The sequence below is a fragment of the Anabrus simplex genome, chromosome 3 (assembly GCF_040414725.1).
Source record: "Anabrus simplex isolate iqAnaSimp1 chromosome 3, ASM4041472v1, whole genome shotgun sequence".
NCBI classification, from domain to species: domain Eukaryota; kingdom Metazoa; phylum Arthropoda; class Insecta; order Orthoptera; family Tettigoniidae; genus Anabrus; species Anabrus simplex.
The window spans coordinates 177,588,982-177,614,520 of NC_090267.1; the positions used below are offsets into that span (position 1 = coordinate 177,588,982).

At 37.9% G+C, this 25,539-nt stretch overlaps 1 protein-coding gene across 1 annotated transcript in view; it reads right to left on the minus strand.

The window, feature by feature from the left end:
* Etf-QO (electron transfer flavoprotein-ubiquinone oxidoreductase) overlaps nt 1-25,539 on the minus strand; it is a 134,109-nt gene that overhangs the window by 35,618 nt on the left and 72,952 nt on the right. The window contains exons 6-8 of the mRNA XM_068227037.1: nt 22,411-22,623; nt 18,661-18,836; nt 12,421-12,632 (exon numbers count right to left, since the gene is read on the minus strand). Of these exons, the coding sequence (XP_068083138.1) occupies nt 12,421-12,632; nt 18,661-18,836; nt 22,411-22,623 (601 nt within the window). The remainder of the gene's footprint in view (nt 1-12,420; nt 12,633-18,660; nt 18,837-22,410; nt 22,624-25,539) is intronic.

A 25,539-nucleotide genomic window follows, 5' to 3' on the forward strand; every position in this document is an offset into this window, starting at 1 on the left:
TTCACGTCTGTAGGCCCTAACAACTTTAGTTTTTATTAGATGTAAGTATTCTTATACAATTAAGTCAATTAATTTATCAATTCTTTTACCTCCCCCCCCCCCCCCCCCACCCGTTCATTGGATTTTCCGAGAATACGTGTTTCTTTACATTTAAAGCAGATTCCAAATATCAAATTTCACGTCTGTAATATCTTCATTTTTGAGATAACAGTAGCCTAATTAAAAGAATTCAACACCATTTTCAGTCACTTTTACCCCACCACCCAAGTGGTATTTCCGAAAACTAAAAATACACGTTTCTTTATTTTTAATAGAGATAAAAAATACCATGTACCTTTTTCACCCCTCCTATTGGGATTTTCCGAAAACAAAAAAAAAATCATTTTTCCTCTATTTTTAAAGGAGATTCAAAATACCAACTTTTACATCTGTAAACTTTTAAAATTTTAAGATGAAGATACACTCATTTTAAAAATCCACCCCCCTTTTCACCCCCCATTAATTGGATTTTCCAAAAACGAAAAAAGACCTGTTTCTTTATTTTTAAAGTAGATCCCAAATACCAATTTCCAGGTCAGTAATATCTTCAGGTTCTGAAATATAAGTAGCCTCATTAAAGGCATTCAACACATTTTCACCCTTTTCCTTCCTTCCTATTGGGATTTTCTGAAAACAAAAATATGCGTGTTTCTTTATTTTTAAGGGAGATTCTAAATACCAAATTTTACATCTATAAACTTTAAAAGTTTTGAGATATAGATACACTAATTTTAAAAATTCACCCCCCATTTCACCCTCTCATTAATTAGATTTTCTAAAAACCAAAAAAATCGTGTTCCTTTATTTTTCAAAGAGAACAAAAGTACCAATTTTCACGACTGTAATATCTTCAGTTTCTGAGATATAAGTATCGGTATCCTGATTAAAGGCATTCAACCACTTTTTCACCCTTTTTCTCTCGTCCTATTGGGATTTTCTGAAAGCAAAAAAATACGTGTTTCCTTATTTTGAAGGAAGATTCTAAATACCAATTTTTACATATGTAAACTTCTAAAGTTTTGAGATATAGATACACTGATTTTAAAATTTAACCCCCCTTTTCACCCCCTTAGCGACGGAATATCCAAAAATCCTCTCTTAGCGAGCACCTACATCTTAATATGAATGTATCCCCAAAATTTCATTTCTTTATGTCCAGTAGTTTTGGCTCGGCGATGGTCGGTCGGTCGGTCAGTCGGTCGGTCGGTCGGTCGGTCGGTCGGTCGGTCGGTCAGTCAGTCAGTCAGTCAGTCAGTCAGTCAGTCAGGACAAGTTACTTTATATATATAGATTTTCTACTCATAATTCTTCTGCCCAATCTGTAAAACCTTAGTTACTGCTTTAGACCACCTTCTCCATTGGCTATATAACCGGCACTGTAAACTCCTCACCAATTGTCATCAATACGCTGGGTGTGTCAGCACAATGCACCTGTCAACAAGGCTTTGCGAGTACTCTACTTTCCACTTAGATGCACACATAACTAGAACCATGACGTAAACAACAGTTGAACTTACTTCTTCTTCAGGGATGTGTATGCCGGCTTTCACACATCACATGGCAGCAACCTGATTTTCAACAAGGGACTTCTACAACAAGTCAGCCTGATATCTCCGATAACAAGTGGTTCTTAACCACCACGTCTCTACAATGATGACTGACTGATCCTTTTGCCGTTTCGATCTCAGCCTGGGGTGGATGTTTTACCAAGTAATTTTAAGTACCTACAAGATCTTCACTGATTAGCACAAACTTCTACTGTCAACTTGGCCGACACACTTCAAAATCTTGTATGGTTTTCTTTTAATTAATTCCGTATTATGCTGCTCCTAAGAAGAAGAAGGTTAAAATAAGTAATCAAATCTCCTTATTTCAATATATACTGATACAACCTTAGCCAATTTAGTGGCATCTAAATTTCAAGTCTTTTTTCTTCATCATCTTGAACAGTGTAATAGGGTTTCCTTTCTCAAGAAACATTAATGCAATTTCATCTAATCAATAACCATTTTCTGCAAGATCTTTTTCTTTATACAAAGTAAAATCTTGGACTAGCAAGTTTCTTGCCTGTTTGTTTTTTTCTGTATCAACTTTACATATTTATAGGTTATCTAGTCAAGAAGTTGATCTTCATCTATCAAAATTGTTAACTTTTTCTAATTGTTAATTTTGAGATTATTTATTGTATAAGATGTTTTGTTAACTGAATATTTGAAAACTATTGGGTTTCTTTCATTTCTATTCTCTCTTTCTATGTCCCCGTCCAATCTACCTGCCAAACTTCTTAATCCATCTCTTGGTAAGTCTTCACCATTGCCACACCAATCCCATTTTTTCTGAAAACAGATAATTCCAATCTCGCTCTTAATCAAAGTTTTCCCACACTGGAAGCCAGACACTTGTACCAAGAATGATTTCCTGGATGAAGGTGTTAAAACACGGTTGCACATAACAGGGTCAATTAATACTGTACCCTGGTGGGGTTGAAGGCTGCATCATTCAATGAGAATTATTTGTTACAGAACATAATTCATATTCACTCAGCAAGAATATCTTACATTTGTACATCGTGGGCCTACCGGCCAGTTGGTAAGGTATTGAGACAGCTACACAGACTTCTGTCTTCACGAGGATTACAGTCTCAGAAGGAAACAAGGGCCAGAAAAATGAGTATTTCAAGATATATTGCCAAGTTGGAAAGAGAACAGAAGGGCTATTTCCAAACCCAACCGCGAAATACGTTGCTCCAGGGCCAGCCGATCTACTGAACAAAGGGAGCACGTCACGCAGGAATTCGTGAAAATGACATCATGGAAAATCCTACGCTGAGCCCTTGTTGAAGCTTGCAGTTGGTATTTAAAGAAATAACATGAGATTTCAGACTCCTGCTTAGCTATGAGCCAATAGTAAAATATGCCGGAGAGAAGCAGTCAAGCTCACATTATATTATGGGAAGTGATATAATGAGTGACTTCGTGGATCAAATTTATAAAGGAAAACTGAATACAGACTCATAATGAGGAAAATTTTAAAAGCATGACTTAATATTAAAAGTAGGTAATAAATGGAGATTTAATGTTGTAATTCTCAGAAATCAGTGACGCTGTTCTCTGATTGGTTTAAAGCAATGGACGCAGATAATGGAGCGAATGTGCCCCCAATGTATTTCTATTTCCCTACGTTTGCATAACTGCCAACTTTCAAAAAGAGAAATTCGGAAGATTCTTAAGCGGAAAATTTTAACACACGCATGCGAAAGTCTTGAGACATAATGAAAAAGGACGGCAAGAGGGGGGGAATTATAAACAATACTAATACAATTCAAATACAGTAGAACCTCAATGCAACGATCCCGTAACTGTCATTTTCCCGAATCCATCGTTGAATTTATTCGGTCCAAACAGTGTTCCATATAAACCAATATTAAATTTCCCCACATCTATCATTTCTCGAACTATCGTTTTTATCGCATCGATCGTCGAAAAATGATTTGTCCTAGGTCACAATTTTCCCGATTTGATCGATTGCGCGTAAGAAAAATATACGCAACTTTTTTTTTTTTTAATTTAGAGGGAGTGCTCATTACTCTTAGCACATAATAGCGGCAACCTGTTACGCGAGAATGTACGAGTGATTCTGAGTTGCTAGTCTTGAACAAGGATCTTGGTAGGCTGGAGTGCTGTGCGCAGGTTATTCACGCGCAACCTCACTACGAGCCTCCTGGTGCCAATGCTTCTCCTCGGCCCATTAACTGACCCCTAGAAATATTCTTATTTACAAGAATTAAAACGTAGATAGTGTAAAACTCAAATTTGCCACCATTTTCTGTGCTGGTATAGAGTACCTAGGGCTGCCAACTTCGTTGAAAAAAAGATAAAATCGCGCAGTGCACCAGATACGTTTTAATTACTCGCAGGGTGATTAATCACGTCGTACCTTGTGGAGTGTGTGGGATGCTAGAGGCCTGTTGACCGCTTTGTTGCCCTTTGCCCAATAGTCTTGAAAAGCCAGACCTAACCAAACGAGACAAATAATCTTTTATCACAGCCTAGTCTTGTAACTAGTTCCTAAGTTGGCAACTTCACTGTTACATCTTTCGAGATGCACCGCGTTGAATTTCTAACCTCTGTGACAACGTCTGAGCTGAGCTCCGGGAGCCGCACCATGTTGGGTATCTAACCTATCGTTTGCAAAGGGTCTACGGAGTCTTTTCCTAAATACAGGTTATCGCCGTAATATCCACTTATATCTTTAACCCTTTCCAGCCCAAATTATCTGCAGTGATGGAAAAAATTATTTTCCTGTGAATTTCATCTAAAATGTGCGTCCTGAACATGAAACCACCAATATTTAATTTTTGTCGCACTCTCATATGCTCAAAATTTTGTGATGCCATATGGCATCATTGGGCACATGCGATGCAAGTCCTCATGAAATGTTCTTCAAATTGTGAACCTGAAATACAATCATAATACCATTTGTATAAATGCTCCATTGTTAAAACCGGTTCTCCTGACTGTAAAATAGTACTTTTACCAACATACACTTCAAAATCGTAGACAATACCACTGAAACCAGCTTGAGCAAAAACTTTTACACCCCATTTATGAGGCTTATTTTTCATGTATCGTTTCAATGAACTTCGCCCTTTGAACGGTATTATAATTTCATCCACAGAATTGTCCGCCTCCGTAGCGTAACGGTTAGTGTTATTAGCTACCGTCCTCGGGGGCCTGGGTTCGCTTCCCGGTACTGCCAGATATTTAAGAATGGCAGGAGGGCTGGTATGTGGTTGAAATGGTACGTGCAGCTCACCTCCAATGGGGGTGTGCCTGAAAAGAGCTGCACCACCTCGGGATGAGGACATGAGTTTACTTATCCACAGAATTGTACTCCTCGGGCTCAATATCAGCGAATCTAGCTCTGATGGCATCAATAAAAGGCCTGACTTTGAAACGTTTATCACACTCTGGATGATCACGTGACTTCATATTATCATCGTTGATGTGGAAGAAGTTTCTGAGTTTGTCAAACCTATTGCGGTACGTAATGTCAGCAATTGGGGGGAATCTGGTTGCTTGTGCCCAGTACGTTCTGTAACTTGGCATCCTGACTATGCCTGACAGAATGTGAATTCCCAGAAATTGCTCTATTTTATTCTTATTTGTGTTCAGTGAGGATCAAGCTTTCTGAACACAGTATAAATTTGAGTTGCCTACAAAATTGTCTATGAGAGAAGCTGTACAAAATTGTTTGAAATTTTCATATGGAGTCATTTCACCTGGTAGAACAGAGTGATTCACTGTGCACTCTGAATAAATAGGTTCTAAGATTTTACACCGCAACCTTGAGTCCCTCTGCCTCTCATTGGGTACTGGTGAGCCAGAAGTAGATGTTTTTGCCTGAAGTCGATGAGCCAACGGTATTACATCTTCATGCAAATTAGGTTCAACATTTACTTCAAAATTCAGCCCCACTTCCGGAATAGTATTTGGCACTGGTTCTGCAACTGTATTTGGTGTTGTTACTTCTTCCTTGTGATCATCATTACTGATATCAACGTCAGATATGTCACCTTCCGGAAGAAGAATGACCTCTTTCTCAGATAAAATTTTACACTTAATGGATTCATCTAGAAAAATAAAGTGAATAAACAGTACACAACAATTTGAAATGCAACTTCTAACGAAAATTTATTATGATATAATTTGGAATAGTAGGCTACTTATTTCAGTTGTGCTGTTTATTAGCAGGTTTTCTTACATTTAATGATCAAAATATACTGTTAAGCGTTTATATAATATCGCAAAACAACCAGTAATAATGAGAAAGGCCGCTGAATAAAAATCTAATTGCCTCAGATAAACATAACGTAAGACATGGCTGCTGCCCACTGACGCCATATGGCATCATACATATTTACACACACAGAAAACCTGTCAAGCTTAACATAAAAAAAATTACATACAGAATATTTATATTACATCCTTTATCTCCAAAATAACACAATTTGAAACAAAAATGAATAGTACTTAAAATAAAACATGTTATAATGCAGTGCGGTGTGAAGGAGTCTCCAATTCCAAGTCGACATGATCATAGAACATGCATTATTCTTCGGCGATGTTCAACTACTGAACTGCTCCAGTGCTACCAATGAACTCCTAACACCACAACGTATCCTACCATAATGTAATATGGCATTCAAGATAATTTTCAAAGCACAGAAAAAACATTAAATATCATGATGCCATATGGCATCATTGGGCTGGAAAGGGTTAATTTGCAATAAAGAGAACTGAACTTAAAGGTTTTCAATTATTACGAAATGTGTAAAGAAAAGTGAAACGAAACGGCATAAAAGTCACGCTTTTTATTTTCACCTCGTAGACCTATGTCATGGTTGCAATTATTTTGATACCATTATGTATCATATGAGCTATACCGGTATGGTTAGCACGTGTTGGCCTTTGGTCGAAGGGGTCTCGATTGGGTCAAGGTTTTTAACTTTCCTTGGTTAATTCCAATGGTTCGGGGGCTGACTGTTTGCTGAATTAAACATTAGAATTCATCTTGGGTAGAGCCGCATTTTCATATGTGCGTAGATCGCCCATCACGCGACAACTCAAAAGACCTGCACCCGTCTCTGGAGGCCATGCGCCATTGTTGTTTTAATAATAATAATAATAATAATAATAATAATAATAATAATAATAATAATAATAATCACAATCACAATATATTTACATAACAAAACATGTCCCAATGCAGTACCCGTATTTTATTATTTTGCTTTCCCCCTATTTTTTATGTTGCCCGCATTTATAGTTTTCCCACATCCGTCGTCATTTTCCCCCTGCCCCCTGAAAAACGATGCAGTGAGATTTTACTGTATTTGTTATGGTCAACCCTGAAATTAAATACACAAAGTTACATCTTGATGAGTGCTCATCTGTTTTCACATAACACTGGGAACATTTTCCGTGGTCGTACAAAACAAGGAAATTAAGCAGAATATGCCTCACGAAAAGACTGACAATAGTTTCTTAGTAACTCATCACGAACAAAACTAAAAATACTAGATCGCCTAGAAATTCGTAACACACACCTTCACGAGTTTTGGAACACGTACAAAAAAACAAAGCCTTTCAGCTGCTACGAAGCACGACGCAGTTACTACAGTTGTTTTATATATTATATTCACAGCCTGCTACTTTTCACGGATTTCTTTTCTTCAAAATCACAGCCCCAATGAATGAAGTACCAGTTGAGGTCGCACAGGTGACATAAGCACGGTGATAATCGATACATTTAGCGGGCGAATTTCAAACACTGCATCTCGTATTACCAGCTACTTTACATTTTAACATCGCAGAACATATTGTCATAATTTTTAATGTGTATATTATTCTTGTTTTAAATATTGTTATCACTGAAATTAGATTTACATTCAATGTAATGAAATTTGTAACAACAAACCAAAAATGACAAACCTTGAGGCAATTGTATAGGCTGATGATGCTTGTGAATAAAAGCGAAACATGTCCCGGTAAATTAGTGTTGTAACATTACAACTTAGCAACACAAACTGTAATTTGTATTGAAAAGGTGGATCAAAATAACCAACAAATTGTTAGTATATCATTACCAGCTACTATCGAAAGTCAAATCCGATTTGACCGCAGAAAGCGAAACCAAGTGCGGATATTCAAAATCCGTACAATAACGTTGTTCATCCACAGAACCGTAAAACACACTCAAAATCCGTACATTTTACGGAAAAACCGGAATACTTGGCAGGTATGCGTTTGAGATGCGAGGTCGAGACCATTCACACGGTCAATCAGTACGCAAGGTGACGTTCTGAGCAAAACTACATAAACAACAGCTGAAATATGCTTACATTTCATGGAAACAATTATTCGCCTTCATGAAATAATAACGATTGTTACCAAGACCTTCCTATTCATATTTTCTTGCATCTGGTTAAATTACGGAAAGATTATTAATATGTAAATTTATAGCGAGAAGGTTATCATGTTTAAAATTAATTGAAATTAAAAATATTTCACCTCCCAAGCAGCATTAACCTATGCTAACATTATATCGTATTAGAAATAGACCAAGGATGTTTTTATGAAGACAGCATTGTTGAATGTGTATATGAACACTAATCTCGTTATCACCACTCCACTACTAATACAGAAATTACTACGTTGCCTCTATCGTGAAATGATAGGATATCTAGTGAACTAATGTTTCTTTCTGATCACACTTGCAGTTATTGCTTTGTTGCTATTTCCTGCGAACTGTTTTTCTTGTAATTTATTACATGACCACTTTCTGCAAGTTCGGAATAATGTGCCCTATTGTTGTTGCATAAAACACTCCGAAATCCCACTGTCATTATTTAGTCGGCCATGGCAGTACGTGGTGAGACGACAACAGACATTTACGTGGTGTGGCAGTGGAACGCATTAACTTACAATGTTCGCCACTCGTAGCGCAGTGGTGCATTTCTCCCATCAGCGCACGGAGCCTATACCGTACCAAAGATGACCGATCACATTTTGTGGCAAATGTTTGTTTCCTTATTCAAACAGCGTCACCTATTCTAACTTAACCGTACTATACATATGATGAAAACATACTTCAAGTGCCAGTAGAGATGATAACCTTCTCGCTATAAATTTACATGTTAATAACCTTTCCGCAATTTAACCAGATGCGAGAAAATATGAACTAACCTGTGAAATCAATTATGCACTCTGCCATATCTTGAGGTGTATCACATTTTTACTTAATTGCAGTATTTAGCATTAAAATTAAGCGATCGTTTAGTCAGCCTTTATTTTTAACAAGTTAAGAACTGTTATCGGACACGTTATTTACGCATTTATTACGAAAATATGTTCTTCTTCATTTTTAATTTTCTTTACGGAACAGCAGTTGACGGGTATTACTAACAGACTCCAACACAGCCTTCAAATGTCGACGAGAGAACTCGCTACTGAACATAGCGAGGAAATTATACCAAAGATAATCGATTACATGCAACATAATTGCTGGGGTGCATAATTATTGATAACGGAAAAAATTGTGCGCGCTTAATCGCTCATAATAACGCATGCGTCAGTGACAGGGCTCTCGCTATAACCGAAGGATAATACACAGTTTAATACAGGAATTTTGAAGGAACAGCAAAATATTGCCGGTAAAACGGGGTTCTCGTTATATGCTGTACTCTCTATAGTGGACTTTACTGTAATTCCCCTGTAGTTCTTCAATCAACAAATTACTCTTAAATAAACAGGAAGACATAAAATGTGTTATGAAAAGCAACTAGTATCTTATCATAAACAAGTACTTCCTCACAATTCAGACTCTTCTATTAATATGAAAGTCAAATGCTTCAAGAAAAAAATTAAAAGGGAATGCAACAGTAATCATGGAGAGGAACAATTATATTAATAAAACACATTTGTTTTTCAAGGAAAAAAATTTCGGAATAATTAAGAAGGATCCCAGAAATAGGTTACAAAAAGAATTAAAATCAATAGTCAAGCATAGCGTATCTTCCATTTCAATGTATTTGAAAAGACAAAATTCTTTACCATGAACTCTAGGTCATCTGTAGCGAAATCATTACAAAAAATTCATAAGGATAACACCCCAATAAGACCAACTGTCAATTTTAGGGGCAGCCTGACATAAATTATCTCCATTTATTCAGAAATTCCTCAGTACACATTATCACTACCAAGTGAATACTATGATAAAGAGCTCTATAGAACTTTGCGAGAGAATAAAACATCTGAAGGTTCCAGAACATTACAAGATCCTTTCATTTGATGTTGTTAATATGTACGCTAATATCCCTGTTAAAGCCACTATAAACTTGATATGGAATAATTTAACCAAATTCAGTAAATTGAGCACCGGTAAAATAGATGAGTTTATTAAAATTTACATTAGGTAATGATTATTTCATCCTTGAGAATAAAATCTACCAGCAGACAGGGTTACCAAAGGGAACACCATCCTCGAGTATCTTGGCGAATATATATACATGGACCACATAGAACACACAAGCATCACAGACAAAATCAAAGCCATAAAACACTGGATACGTTAAGTCCATGATGTTCTACCTATTATACAGTAGATAGTAATGTTAACAAAGGAAAGGAAATTTTGGAACTAGTGTACTCAATAGTTCAGACCAGAGTATTAAATTCACTATGGAAATAGAAAACAACAACTCTTAATTACTGTATTTAGATATAACAGAATCAAGCCATAAGACTAATAACCTGGTTTTAACATTTACAGAAAACCAACTTATACTGCTAATACCACTAAACAAAGTTCAGTATATGCTGGGAAAAAAAAAAAACCACACACACACACGCGCGCCCGCACGAAAAAGAAATCAAGACCATCCGCGAAATAGCCATGAGCAACGGATTTAGCACAAAGTTTATAAATAAGCTAATTAGTAAATATAGAAACAAGCCCACAACCACTTTGACGAAAGAGTAAAAACTAAAGAAAAATATGCCACAATCACATTTAGTAATAATAACATACATATAATCACTAACGTCCTAAAAAAACAGAACCTACAAATTGCTTTGAAAACCAGCAACACTAATGAAAAAACAGTTTTTTTTTTTTTTTTGCTATTTGCTTTATGTCGCACCAACACACAGTAAATAGTAGCAATAAATATACAAATTCTGGGATATATGAACTGGAAAGCCACGGATGTGGTTCAACTTATGTCGGACAAACTGGCAGGAACTTCTTCATAAGATATACAGAACACCACAACACTTTAAAATATAATTTCTCTGCCATGAGTAAACATCACTAAAACCATAATCATAATTACACCACAATATATCAAGATCTAAAAATTCTACGTGAACAATAAGGTCCACTATTCAACATCTTAGAGAATTTTTACATTAGTATGGATCAATACAAGAATCCAGCCCTAAACTTAAATGAGATAAATGAAAAAAAAGAACGTAATATGGGAAACTTTCATTCCGATTATTTGTAGTAAAAAACAAGACCAGAAGAATTCACAATTATTACAATTAGTTTCAGTCACCATTCCCATAATGCCACATACTCCCACACTCACGCCCAATTTCCCCACTCTACCTCTTCCTAAGAACACTTCGTACGTCTCGACTGCAAGAGCACATCAGTCGAGAGCTGGACGCCGTAGTCAGAGAACACGGGTAATACAAGCGGACCACGTAATGTAAATTAATTTCGCTCATCAAAACTTGCCTTAAATGTTTCCTGTCAGCTAACATTTTTTAATTCTTAATTTTATTTTCCACCTTATGGACTAGAAACAGATGATTCAAATTCAATAACAACTTACATATCAGCCTATGACTGAACATAATAATTATCAACAGTGTACAGATATCAGAGAACCGCATCAGAGGACGAGAATATTGAAACAAAAGACCTCCAGCTTTTTAAATATTTTTAATTTTCATCAGGTTTTTTAAGGAAATTTTTTTTAACAAGCACTCCATATTGTGTGTCTAATGTTATTAGTTTATCAATATCTATACTAATATTAAAAGTTTGTTGGTATGTAATGGCTCATCTCAGGAACTACTGGACCGATTCTACAGGCAATATTTTATTTTCAAAACAATTCGAGGGGAGGGTGGGGCGGCGACATGGAGAGATATACAAATACTAGGCTAATATAGGTGAAATATCGAATTTGTCGTACAAGGATGAGGCAAAACCCATTTTAAGCCCCTTGACGCAAAGAACAAAACTCAGTCAGCCCTACAGGCCCAAAAACCATGTTTTAAGGCCCTAAAACCAACCATTATTGAGATATTGGTACCACACTACCCCTGCTCTAGGAATCGGACAAAGAAATGAACTGTAGTAATCATGGCAACATCAGCTCCAGTATGCTTAGAGCAGCGAGATTATCTACAATATATCACAAAAACCTAACATGTTACAGACATAAAATTTGGTACTTGGAATCTCCTTTAAAATAAAAGAACACAAATTTTTGTTTTCATAAAATCCACTTAAGGGGTGAAGGTTGAAAAGAAGTGAGGAAGGAGTTGAATTCTAAAAATAGTGGTTTCCCATTACCACACAAGGCAAATCAAGCCATGGTCACTTCGTTCTTAGTCCTAACCCTTTCCTATATCATCGCTGCTAGAAAACCTGTCTGTATTGGTGCGACATTAAAATAAAAACCACCACCACCACTTCCTATGTATGTGTTACGAACCACATCCTTACCTGATAAACTGAATTTGTTCAACATAGAAAATACAACTAATAAAAATATGATTGTGCTTATCATTGGGAAACACTTACCAACAGTTGGTGAATTTAGATTCTCATTAGTGACAACTTCAAAAGCACTTTCAGCAGCAAGCATTCCACTTTTCATTGCATTATGGGTTCCTTTAATTTTAGGTAAATTGAGGAATCCTGCACTACAGCCAATTAAACAGCCACCAGGAAACGTTAGTTTAGGAATGGACTGGAAACCGCCTTCATTTAAAGCACGAGCACCATATGCTATGCTGAAACATAAAAATGAAATTCTCTGAAACATAAAAATGAAATTCTATCAATTTAAGCTGATTTCACAGTATGGATTAAGAATGACAAAGGCATCATGGCTCTGAAGAAGGCTAGTGATGGACCATAAAACTAAATAGTTTTGATCTAATATTCAATATACAGTAGAAGTCCATTATAGCTAATTTCATAATGGCGAAAAATTTACTTGCTATAGCGGATTGTCGTTTTATCAGATTTTTTGTAAACGATGGTGAGGGGGTGGAGGGTGGGGAGAACCCACACACATTAAAATCGGTATGAAACGGCAACCTGTTTGTTCAAAACTTCGTTTTCGCAGATTTCCATACTGCAGCTTACTCGTTAGGTCTTATGGCGACGATGGGATTGGAAATGGCTAGGAATGGGAAGGAAGCGGCCCTGGCCTTAATTAAGGTACAGCCCTAGCATTTTCCTGGTGTGAAAATGGGGAAACCAGGGAAAACCATCTTCAGAGCTGCCGACAGTGGAGTTCGAACCCACTATCTCCCAAATACTGGATACTGGCCGCACTTAAGCGACTGCAGCCATCGAGCTCGGTAATTCTTACTATTACCCCTTTGTACGATCACATTTTTCCTAGCCCTAAAAGTGTTCTTTGTCATCTCTCGTGAAAGGAATGTGATTTCCAACACAGATTAGAGTCTTCGCCTATGAAGGCCGGTCGGAGGAAACAAGAAATGGCCTTGAAGTTCTGAAGTTTACAGGGTAAATTACCCTTTTTGGGAACCAAGACGTTACCCTCACGAAAGTTCAGTTTTGCTCTCCAGTTTGTGCTTGTATGTCGCATTCCATTCAGAAGATAGAAATTTATTGTGTTGAGTTATACAGTGAAGGGTACCGAATATTTGTCACGTGATAGTCTATGTACAAATTAGGAACATAATTGTTTGAATAGCCTTCCTCGTGAACAGACAAGATTTTCTTCTGAAAACGTAGAGTAAAGTTCTCTGTGAAACGTAAAGAATTTCACCTTATTTTATTGACACAGCATAAGCCCAAAAGCCTATATCATGTCTATAAGTACGGGCCGTGAAAGCATCAATGGCAACATAATTGTGTGACGTTGACTAGCGTGGTCATATTATTGCGTAGACCAGTTATGGATATTGAAAAAGTCGTGATATCGCTTACTAATGAAGAAAAATTTAAAATCCAGGAAGTGGACAGGCATCCGCATCTTCAACGGTGGAGCGCATGTTGAAACTCGCACCTTCGAGTTTCGAATCAAGTTGATCCATCTGATTGAAGTATTGTTGCATTCGAGATGATGGTCATAGTAATCCTCTCGCACGCGGCCGAGTTTAACATTCAAATAATTCATGATCGAAGAGTGTGATCAGAAAACAATGTTTCATAACTCGCTGGTCCGAAATATAAGGCTTCAGCTGACATTTGTTTTAGAAAGAGAGTGATCTTCAAATAACGTGCTGATACTTTTATGAACCCCAGTGCAGGTGGTTTTATATTTGTTGTCTGGTGTTTCACACACCATTTAATACACTGTTGTTACCAGTATTTAATAAGCCCCAGAGGAAAAGATTTTTGTATTTGTTCTCTCGTCTTTATCACACTCTCATCTTTAGAAACGGTAGATATCATTTATCTTTCACTGTACCTGCACATACACAACGTAAAATACAGGCATCTCGGAAAAAACACATCAAGTGTTTACATATCCCTCTTTGGATAGTTCTGATTCGTGTATTTGACAGTACGTTTTCTCTCAACACATCTTTCCGTGTGCCCTGCAGAAACGTCCGAAGAAGTACTGAATAAACTAATCTCTTAAACGAGTCATCCACTCTGCGCCATATTTTTAGATGTATCACATTCTTACTTAATTCCATTACGGTACATAACATTAAATTAAGCTATCGTTTATTGCAGCCTCTATTTCTAAAAAGTTAACTACTACTATTGGCCATGTTATTTATGCATTTATTATGGAAAAACATTCTCTTTCATTTTCAATTTGTGTTTACAGAACACCAGTCGACGAGTATTACTAATCGACTCCGACATCCCCTTCAAGTTCGAATGTCAATGAGAGAGCTTGCTAGTGCACATAGCGTGAAAAATATACCAAAGATGATCGTTCGCAGGAGCGCATAAATATCTAAAATGGAAAAAATAACACATGCTTAATCGCTCGTAATAACGGATGTGTAAGTGATAGGATTGTCGTAACCGAAGGATAATACACAGTTAAATATAGGAATGTTCAAGGGAAAGAAAAAATCTGCTGTTACGGAATTCTCGTTATATGCCGTGCTTGCTATAGCGGGTTTCTACTGTACACTAAAATAAGTCACGGTCTTGAGGATGTAACACAACACTTGAAAATTCTTATGATCTGTTGGTATACTTCAATAAATATAAATCACCGGGCAAGTTGGCCATGCGGTTAGGGGCACGCAGCTGTGAGCTTACATCTGTGAAATATGAGCTTACATCTGTGAAATAGTGGGTTCGAACCCCATTGTTGGGAGCCCTGAAGATGGTTTTACAGGGATTCAAATTTTCACACCAGGCAAATGCTGGGGCTGTACCTTAATTAAGGCCACAGCCGCTTCCTTCCCATTCCTAGGCCTTTCCTATCCCATCGTCGCCATAAGACCTATCTGTGTTGGTGCGACGTAAAGCAAATAGAAAAAAGTATTATAAAAACAACATAAATCGCTGTCTTGAAGATTGATGTTAAATTAGATCTTGGATTGATGTTAAATTAGATCTTATTTAACATCAATCTATTCTATCTTAATTTTTCACCAACTGCTTTTAATTTTATACAAGTGTTCAACAAATTATTCATAGATCTTCAAGACAGCTATGATGGTAGGAACGTGTGCCAAATCCCCTGCCCAAAATCTTTTGGACTGAAGGACAAACTTTGAAATTTGTATCTCTAGGCTTCCTGCCAATGAACTTCATCTCCATTGATTATTTAATGTGGCCAATATTTCCACATTCACATTCCCTACATGTGCATTAATAGCATTTTAAAAATAAAATTAGAAAAATGGCAATAAACTATATTTTCGACGAGAGGACAGAGTGACCTATCAGAATCCTGAAAGTCCAAGATTTGTGCCAAGCATCAAAAGGCCAGTACAAAATTTTCATGACATCGACTGGCAAAGACTTTAACTGCTGCGTAACTAGTTTGTCAAGAAGACCCATAGGTAGTGCAATAACTCAAAACATAGAAATTAAATTTTTACACACCAGTCAGTTTTGTTCAGTTCTGCTGTAAAATTTTCATTGCCGACTTCAGGCCTCTTTCCACGCGATGGGCCACATACAGTTGAAACTGGTGAAGACGTCCCCCTGTAGTGTGTTTCCCTAGTTATTATGCCATTATTCCAAACTTCCAGCCTATGTCCTATTAAAATACATGTTAAAGAGACTTGGATAGCACATTTACATCACTCTTTAGTATGATTGTAACTCCCACCATAAGAAATTTAAATTAGTGTTCCTGGCCACATTGCGCATACAACGCGCCAGCAACAACTGGCCTGGGTGAGGATTTTGTAGAGAAATTAATTTTATGGCTCCAAAGTGCGATAGCGTGTCGGCATACAGTTGAAAGGAGTGTCAGTCCCAAGCGAGTTCTTGCTGTGGTTGTTTGGATCATGCAACAGTAGTTTATCTGACATGTTGGTGCTTAATTTTATGTTCATATGTGAATTGTGTAACAATGTACATAAATTAAGCTTACTGTACTTACGCAGAGTGGTTGGCAGGACATTCAGTTATGGGAAAGAAGAAAGCTAGACAGTTTACAAATGAATAAAATTTAAAGTTTATTGAGAAAGTGAATGCTAATCCACACATGAAATGTGTGCAAATTGTCCAGATGTTGGACATTCCTACGATAACTTTAAACATAATTGTAAACAACGTGTATAGTTCATGTTTCTAAGAACATTTTTCCTTGACGTTTTACTGTATGTATGTTCGGTCCTCAGCCGTAAGGCTGGTTGGATCCTCAACAGCTCTGCCGTCAGCTGTCATGGATGGCCTAGGCATCACTGAAGAGGCATACTAGGGAAATAAGAAAACATCCTAACTGGTTTTGACTGTATCTTAAAAAATTCCACTTCTTTTGATTAATTCACAATAACAACAATGGCTTTATTTTTATCAAAATTAAATAGATCAGTCTTTCAGCTTTATATTGATGTGTGAGAAGGTTATGATTACAATATGTTTTCAGAAACACTTTTCTTTTATTCTGTGTATTGTGGAAAAATGACTGCAGCATTTGATGGAAGCAGTTCTAGGGTTAAAGAGATGAAACGAATAATGTTATGTAAGAGTAAGCCTAAAGGTCATGTGTTCACGATTTATTGTTTTCTTACTTTTTTAAATTTAGTAATACAGGCTATATGGCCTTTGGACGTCTCTCACAATGTGTATTCCAGAACAAAGATCTAAGTATCTGCACGAAAATAACGGTGTGCCAAGTTGTTGTTGTTTCTACGTTACACTTCGGGTGTGAAACCTGGACCCTATATCGCCGGGACATCAAGAAACAGGAACGCTTTCATCAACAAAAACTTAGATCCATCATGAACATCAAATGCGATTACTATAACTAATATAGCAGTTCTCAAAAAAGCAAAGCTAAACAGTATCGAAGCCACTATCGTTGGTCATCGGCTTAGATGGGTAGGTCATATCCATCGTGTGAGTGACAGCAGACTCCCTTGGCAAATCCTGTATGGTGAACTCAGCACTGGCAAGAGGACTCGTGCTCCTCTGAAGCAATATAAAGACCAACTTTAAGCAGACTATGAGAAGAGTAGATATAAATCCAAATACTTGGCATAATCTTGCACTGGATCGCACTTGCTGGCGTGCTACCATCTCAGCTGCAATTGCACAGTTTGAGCAGGAACATCAAAGACAGGAAGAGGAAACTCACAAGAGAAAGAAGCTATGTCAAACACTGACACGTCCCCCACCTTTCATCGGATGCAACATATGTGGCTGCACGTTTTATGCAAGAATTGGTCTGATAAGCCATCAGCGCCACTTTTATCGTGAGGACTAAGGATTACGGAACTGCAGGCAAGAAACAAAAACTCGGATACGAGTCTTGCCTCCAATAAAGGTATCCAGTAAGACTCAGAATACAACCATAAATTTGTTAAGGAATAGTGTAGAATATGTACATGTACACTTTATCGTTCTTTATACCAAGAAGCAACTTGACGAAATGGAAGACTATCCCACATTGGACCCCCCTTACTTTTTGCGGCTATAAAAGCGGGAGAAGAAAAGGGGGTCTAGTATGCGAGGAAATAAGGGTAAATGGATAACCCAGGTTTCATTTTTCCTGCATGAATCTAATAAACGTTGTTAAATTTTCCTATCTTTGATCATATGCATGCTTCTCTTGACATGCCATTATTTGCAAAAATATTTATTTACTTTTCGCCAATGTTGTACATTCACATATTTGCACGGACTGTATATTTTTGGTACGTTCTACATTGCATAAAACTGCTATTTGCAAGTTTATACCATAACCTTCCATTCCTTTATTTAGAGTGAAGTGGCAAATACACTCTCCTTTCCATATGATCCACCATGACTGGAATAAGGGCCAAAACTGAATACACATTGATATGTAGATTTCAATTCCCATAGTGAACTTGATATATTTGTCCTGAACAATCAGATTCATAATTCCCATATTTCCAATAAGGGACCAATTATATTAGAACACATCAACACAAGCAACAAATCAGAAAAAATCTTCACAGCTCAGCTGCTATGCACATGGATACTCCCACTGCACAAGCCAATAGAATTCGGGAATAATACAAATAAACTTTCACAAAAATGAGTTTATAAATGTTAGCTGCGCTCGTAAGACTAATAGTGTTCTCATTAGTACATTTTAATGTAAAAGGATCTCCTTATATTTGGGCCAATACAAATCTTTTGCTGCTGTAGTACAATCGGTTAGTGACATACCGTTTTCCTCCTTCAAATGTCGGTCGGATGGCTGGATGTTGCTTAAATCTCTGGAATTCTTTGAAAGGGCTCAAGTAAGGGTTCTGATAATCAAGTCCTACCACAAAACCCACAGCTACCATAGGAGTGGATTCATTTAAGTGATAGAGGAAAGACCCTCCATAAGTATGACGATCCTAAAAATAAATAAAAAATTATGAATCAAAGAATTATTCTACTTAACAATAACAGTATACGTTGGGATGATACTTATGCAATAAGCTAAACTGCAAATATGTTATGACACACAAAAAACATGAAAACAAAAGTAGGATTCATGACTTAAATAAAGCAATAGCTTTATTTTCAAGTGATATATACAGAGATAGGAACATGAACATAAATACAATGGCAGGTCGATGTGGGAAGAGGAAGCAATGAAAGAGGAGACACACACAAGTACGAATACACAAACAGACAAGGATAAACTCCACAGTTTCAAACACTGCAATCTTTAAATATATAGGCATTTTCCTCAAGTCCAGTTTTTCATCTTTTACTTCTTCTTGTGAGAATATGGCAGCAGTGTGTAATGATGTGGAGCTTGAACATGTCCTTTTGCCCTTGACCCCTCTTTATTGCTCCCTCTTCCTACATTGCCACTGTGTTTATCCTATTATGTTAGTGTTTTTCATATTGTTCTCTCTCTTTTTCTCTATATGACTTGGTTCGAGATTATACTAAGACCCACAAGAGTTAGAACCTGATATTTAGTGCCACCAGCGAGAAAAAGTTGACTTATGCTGCTCAAAAATGGTCTGTTGCCATGGGAACGATAACAGTCATGCCAGATTTAAGGAAGCTATCACCATGTGGGTTGGCTTGTTCTGTCACTTTTGAGATAATATTCGGAGTGGTACTGTGTTAGCTGCGTTAGTTGTTGCTGTTTTATGTATTTACGTGTTTGTTTTATGAATATTATTTTTGTTGTCAGTTTTTTTGTAAGTTAATCAATGGCTAATTGTACAGTTCTATTCTGTATTTAACATGCACATTTTTTGAGGTTATTGTCAAAAACTGATGAATTTGTTACTGATTATGAAATCTCATATTTATTGGCAATGACGTGTTCTGTCTTAAATGCTGGAACTATTAGCACGAGCTTTTTTTGCTAGGGGCTTTACGTCGCACCGACACAGATAGGTCTTATGGCGACGATGGGATGGGAAAGGCCTAGGAGTTGGAAGGAAGCGGCCGTGGCCTTAATTAAGGTACAGCCCCAGCATTTGCCTGGTGTGAAAATGGGAAACCACGGAAAACCATCTTCAGTAGCACGAGCTTAGGAATGGGTCAAAGTTTATTGAATTGCATTAGGCCTACATGTTTTATTAAATACTCAGCCTCTATGAAAGGGTGATATGCCGCAGACGGAGGTAAATATGACAACCCAGCGTACTTCTTAGTTATGGCTTTCACCACTCAAATGTCAAGACTTCAACTTTCGTAGAGCCAACTATAGTCTGTTCCTTTTTATCACTTACAGCCATATTTTAAGTACTGAAAAGAAACAAAATAGTGTCAAATCAAGACATACACTGAGTGGCTGAAAGTCACGGGAGGGGTTCCCATTAGAAAATGTGCCGTGTGTGACACCTGAACGTTGCGGCTAGCTGCAGCGTAGCCTATTACAGATACCAGTGTCGTGAAGAAGGCAGCACGTCGCGAGTTAACTGGCTCTGAATGTGAGATGATCATTGACGCACGGCGCACGGGTCATAGCATTGCAGAGATTACACGCAAATTCAGGTTTCCGAGGTCAACAGTGTTGAGGGTGGAAATTCAATACTGCGGAGAGAATGTTACCACCCATGAAAACCGCGGCACGAGAAGACCACAGGTGTTCAACGAACGGACATCACATCGCCTCCGCAGAACCATACTGGGCACTCGACAGGCTATTATGATTCACAACTAAGTATTTTTTATTTTCCACCTTGTTGATACATTAGTTGCTTAAGGCAACTTATTGGTTAAAAGTGGTACATGTTTTGTATATTATTAACATTTTCAGCCACATAACACTGTTTAGAGGAAAAATTCATATATTGACAAAGTATCAATGCTTTGAGAAAAAGTGTCCTTAAAATAGCATAAGAAGATTAAATGGAAGATGTTAATAATATACGAAACATGTACCACTTTTAACCAATAAGTTTCTTTAAGCAACTAATGTATCGACAAGGTGGAAAATAACAAATACTTAGTTGTGAATTTGTTGAAGTGTGATCTGGACCATGAAGTTGATTTTATGTAAGGCTACTGTGAGTCAGATCACCGCCCAGTTGAATGTTGGGAGTCAGGAACCCATTTCTACCAGGACTGTAAGGAGGCAACTGCACTGCATAGGTTTCACCAGCCGACGACCAACTGGTGTCCCTTTGCCGACTCCTCAATACACAGCTCAATGACATGCATGGGCCCGTGAACATCGGCAATGGACCATGGAACACTGGCAGAGTGTGGTATGGTCTGATGAATCCCAGTTCCAGTTGTATCGAGCTGATGGGCGGGTGAGAGTGTGGCATATGCCCCACGAAGCTATGGATCCTGTGTATCTACAAGGTTGTGTCCAGGAAGGAGATGGCACAGCTCTGATCTGGGCGGCGTTCTCATAGTCGCAATTAGGCCCCATTGTCTGGCTGCAGGGAGCGCCGACAGGTGCACGTTAAGTGGACATTCTTTCAGACCATCTGCATCCCTTTCTGGCCCTAGAGTACCCTGATGGAGGTATCAACAGGACAATGCATCATGTCACCGCTCTGTGGTGGAACGCAGGTGGTTGGAGGAGCACTCCAGTGAAGTTACGACCATGGAATGGCCCTCCAGATCCCCCGATCTTAATCCAGTCAAGCATTGACGGGATGCTGTGGATGATGGTGGCTGCTCCATGAACCCCGCACCAACTACACAAGACCAATTAAGGGTAGCAGTGCAAGATGCGTGGGTCTAGAACCCTCGCCGTATTGCTGCCATTTTGAGGCTCACGGAGGAACAACTCGTTACTAACATCACATTCAGTGTCTTGCCATAACTTTTGGCCACTTAGTGTATATAGACATATGTTTTTGATAATTTGTTTGTTTCTTGTTACCTTTAGATTCTTGTCTTCTTTCATGTTTGTCCTGAGTTCCTAACCTTTTACCACCTGCACTTATTTACTCTATTTTCGTGTACTTATCCAGCTTTCTTGTTATCCTACACTTCCTACATCAAGACTGAAAATCTGTCAAGATGCCCTCAATGAACGTTGATGCCCACCCTCCTGATGAAGCTGGGAAGCAGAAACGAGCTTGTTTGGGGGGCTGAGAAGAGATTGGTACAGAAGACCTGGGATTAATGAGGAGAGAGCAATCTACTTGAAGATGTCAGTGTGTGGAGATCATTATTGTCCTTTTGTGTTTTCATGTTTGTCCTTGTCTTCTCTTTCGGTTGTTCCCTCTTCCCATACTCACCTGCCATTATATTTGTCCTATTATGTGTTCCTTCCCTTACAGCTATATTTTGCTGACTCTTTCTTTAAGGTACTCATTAATACTCCTACAAAACAAAGATTCATTCGGTAAAATTGACCTCCATGCATTGCACAGTGGAAAGCGACATCACAAGGTGAATTTGTTTACAAAGTAAACAACTCCAGAGTTCCTTCAGCTGTTTCATACTCTTTTTACAAAGAAGAAACTTCACCTACCATAGCCTACAAATAAAACTTACCAAAGGCCACCCAACAGTGTGCTCCACTCTACCAGGTGAATGCTTTTGTGGTTCGATTTCCCATATTTCCTTCAACCCAATGCCATAGGTTTGTGGTTCACATTTTTCTCTTAATCTGAACTGTTGGAATAACTGCTTAGCCAAGTGACCATGGCAACCTTCAGCAAATATTGTGCATTTGGCATGCAGTTCCATACCTCTTTCAAAGTTGTCCTGTATGGAAGAAAAGAAAACAATCAGAGTCCTCGTATTTAGTGATGACAATATCAACAAAACAAAAAAAAAATTTAAAAAATAAAAAAAATAATAAAAAATAATAAATAAATAAATAAATAAATAAATAAATAAATAAATAAATAAATAAATAAATAAATAAATAAATAAACAACCAATTAAAACTACACAATTTACAGTCATTTTTAAACAGTGATCAGGTCATTTGCTGAATGCAGTATTCTGGACTGACACATCAGGGTGATTTAATGTCACGACATTTTCTCTCATTCGGTAACATCAGTGTAGTCAGAGTTCACACAGTTGCGACATTGAGGTGAATAAGAACAATAAAGACAATTTTAAAAAGGCAAAAAAATGAAATTTCAAAAACAATGTACTTCATAAGGACTCCTATTATTTTTATAAATACAGAACTCTGTTCATGTCGCTGTTGGTCACAATATTGTGAAGAGTGTTTCCCGCGCTCACATATATACATGAGCACGCCGCGCTGAGGCACTCGGTCTTGGCTTGAGAGCCGCTGAGAATGGAGCTCTCGTCGGATGTTACCGCCAAGTGCAAAGTGCACGCAGTTATTAGGTTTTTGAACACCAAAGGTACTGAACCGATTGAAATCCATCGCCAATTGCCACAGGTGATGAAACCTGGGAGTTCCACTTTACACCTGAGATCAAGCAACAATCACGCCAGTGGCAGCATCCCTCTTCGCCAAAGCCACAGAATTTCAAGCAAACACAGTCTGCCGGTAAAGTCATGACAACTATGTTTTGGGATCAAAAAGGAGTATTGTTGGTCGACTTTAAGCCAGCTGGGACCACAATTAACGACGAGGTGAAAGATGAGGTTCACAACTTCCTGAACAGCATGGTGGCGAGCTGGTATGACATGGGCATACAAAAACTATCACAGCGTCTACAAAAATGCATCGACTGAAATGGTGATTATATAGAGAAATAGCTAAATGTTCAAGCTGTAAAATGATGTAAACCATTGTAGAAATAAACAGGTCTATGTATTTATAAAAAACTAGGAGACCTTATTTCTGGGATTACCTTCGTACGTAAATTATATACATACTGTACCGGGAACGCCGCTACGAGAGAAGTCCGAAGTATGTTTGTTGAACTTCGCGCGAGGTGGAAGGTAGGCAGCCCGCCGAACGCAGTGACATACCCAGCGAGTGACGTGGCCGCCGTAAGCCAGCTATATGTGCCATATATGGTAATGTTCCAGCTTACCCTCAAAAGTACATTTTGCGCTACTTTATCGCTATTTCGACACTGGCATCTTCAAAACCTTTACAATGGATGTCATCTGTCAAGATTTCAAGAAAATCCACTGATTATTATAGGAGTTATAAGGGTAGATAATACCTGAGTTCTAGACACTTCCATGCGAACGTGTATATAAGGAGGACCACCCGACCTACGAATTCAGTATCTGTCACTCCGCCATCTCTGCGACATGGGTGACAGGAGGAGTATTGTGTGTGTCGAACTTCTAGTTGACAGTCTTCGAAATCCACGTATTGGAACTTCGGTATTTTCTCTAAGTGTTGCGTCGGGACTTTATCATATTCTTGAAGTGCCTGATTGGGACTTTGTTATTTTCTGCGAGCATCGTGTTGGAACTTTGTTATATTGACACATTGGAACTTTGTTATTTTTCGTGTGTCATGATTAGGACCCGGATATTTTAAAAATGCATATGCGCATATGCAAATGCATATTTTGAACGTTAGTGCATATTTTGAGCTTTAGTGCATATACAAACATATTTTTCTCTTATGTGTGATCGATTATCTAAGATTTCTGAACGAAATGAAAAATCTAATGAACTCTGTATGTTATACATCCCTTGGCAACCTAAGAAGCCTTCCCTGATCAAGGAAAACGCTTTTAGTGTCGCAATACAAGCAGGAAGACGGATAATGACGCTTTTCACAATAGCTATTTCCTTCTCCTTACAGTAGCCTCCCGAGGTTTGCTTAAACAAGTGCATTCATCTGCTCTTCGTCTACTGCCATGTCTCACCAGATTAAATTGAAAAATGCCTTAAGATTTTGCCAGAAGAATGTTCCGAGCAGTCAGTGCCAGTGTTCAAGTATTACCCACTAACATCCGTCGACGTAGAACGATGAAATGAAATGTCGTATGGCTTTTAGTGCCGGGATATCCCAGGACGGATTCGGCTCGCCAGGTGCAGGTCTTTCTATTTGACTCCCGTAGGCGACCTGCACGTCGTGATGAGGATGAAATGATGTTGAAGACAACACACACACCCAGCCCCCGTGCCATTGGAATTAACCAATTAAGGTTAAAATCCCCGACCCAGCCGGGAATCGAACCCGGGAGCCTCTGAACCGAAGGCCAGTACGCTGACCGTTCAGCCAACGAGTCGGACGACGTAGAACGATCATTTTCAGCGTATAAATTAATTCTGCCCGACAACAGAAAGTTATTGACTCCTGAAAACATTGAAAAAGTGTTGAAAACTACTGACGTGCATCATTTTGCAAGGAATTAAACATGTTTGTCAATTTAACACTGAGTTAAATGATGCTTCTGGTAAGTGTATTTTGTTTTATTTTTAGTGCATATTTTCGTGCATATTTACAACGTTTTTAGTGCATATGAGCATGCATATTTTCTGAATTTTTAGTGCATATGAATCCGGGCCCTAGTCATGATTGGACTTTGATATTTTCTTAAAGTGCCATATAAGAACTTCATTATTTTTCTGAAGCGTCTCATTGGAACTTTGTTATTTTCACCAAGTGTCGCGGTAAGACTTTATTATTTTCTTAAGGAGACATACTGGAACATTGTCATCGAAACTTTATTTTCTTTAAGTGTCGTGTTGGGACTTTAATATTTTGACACATCAGAACTT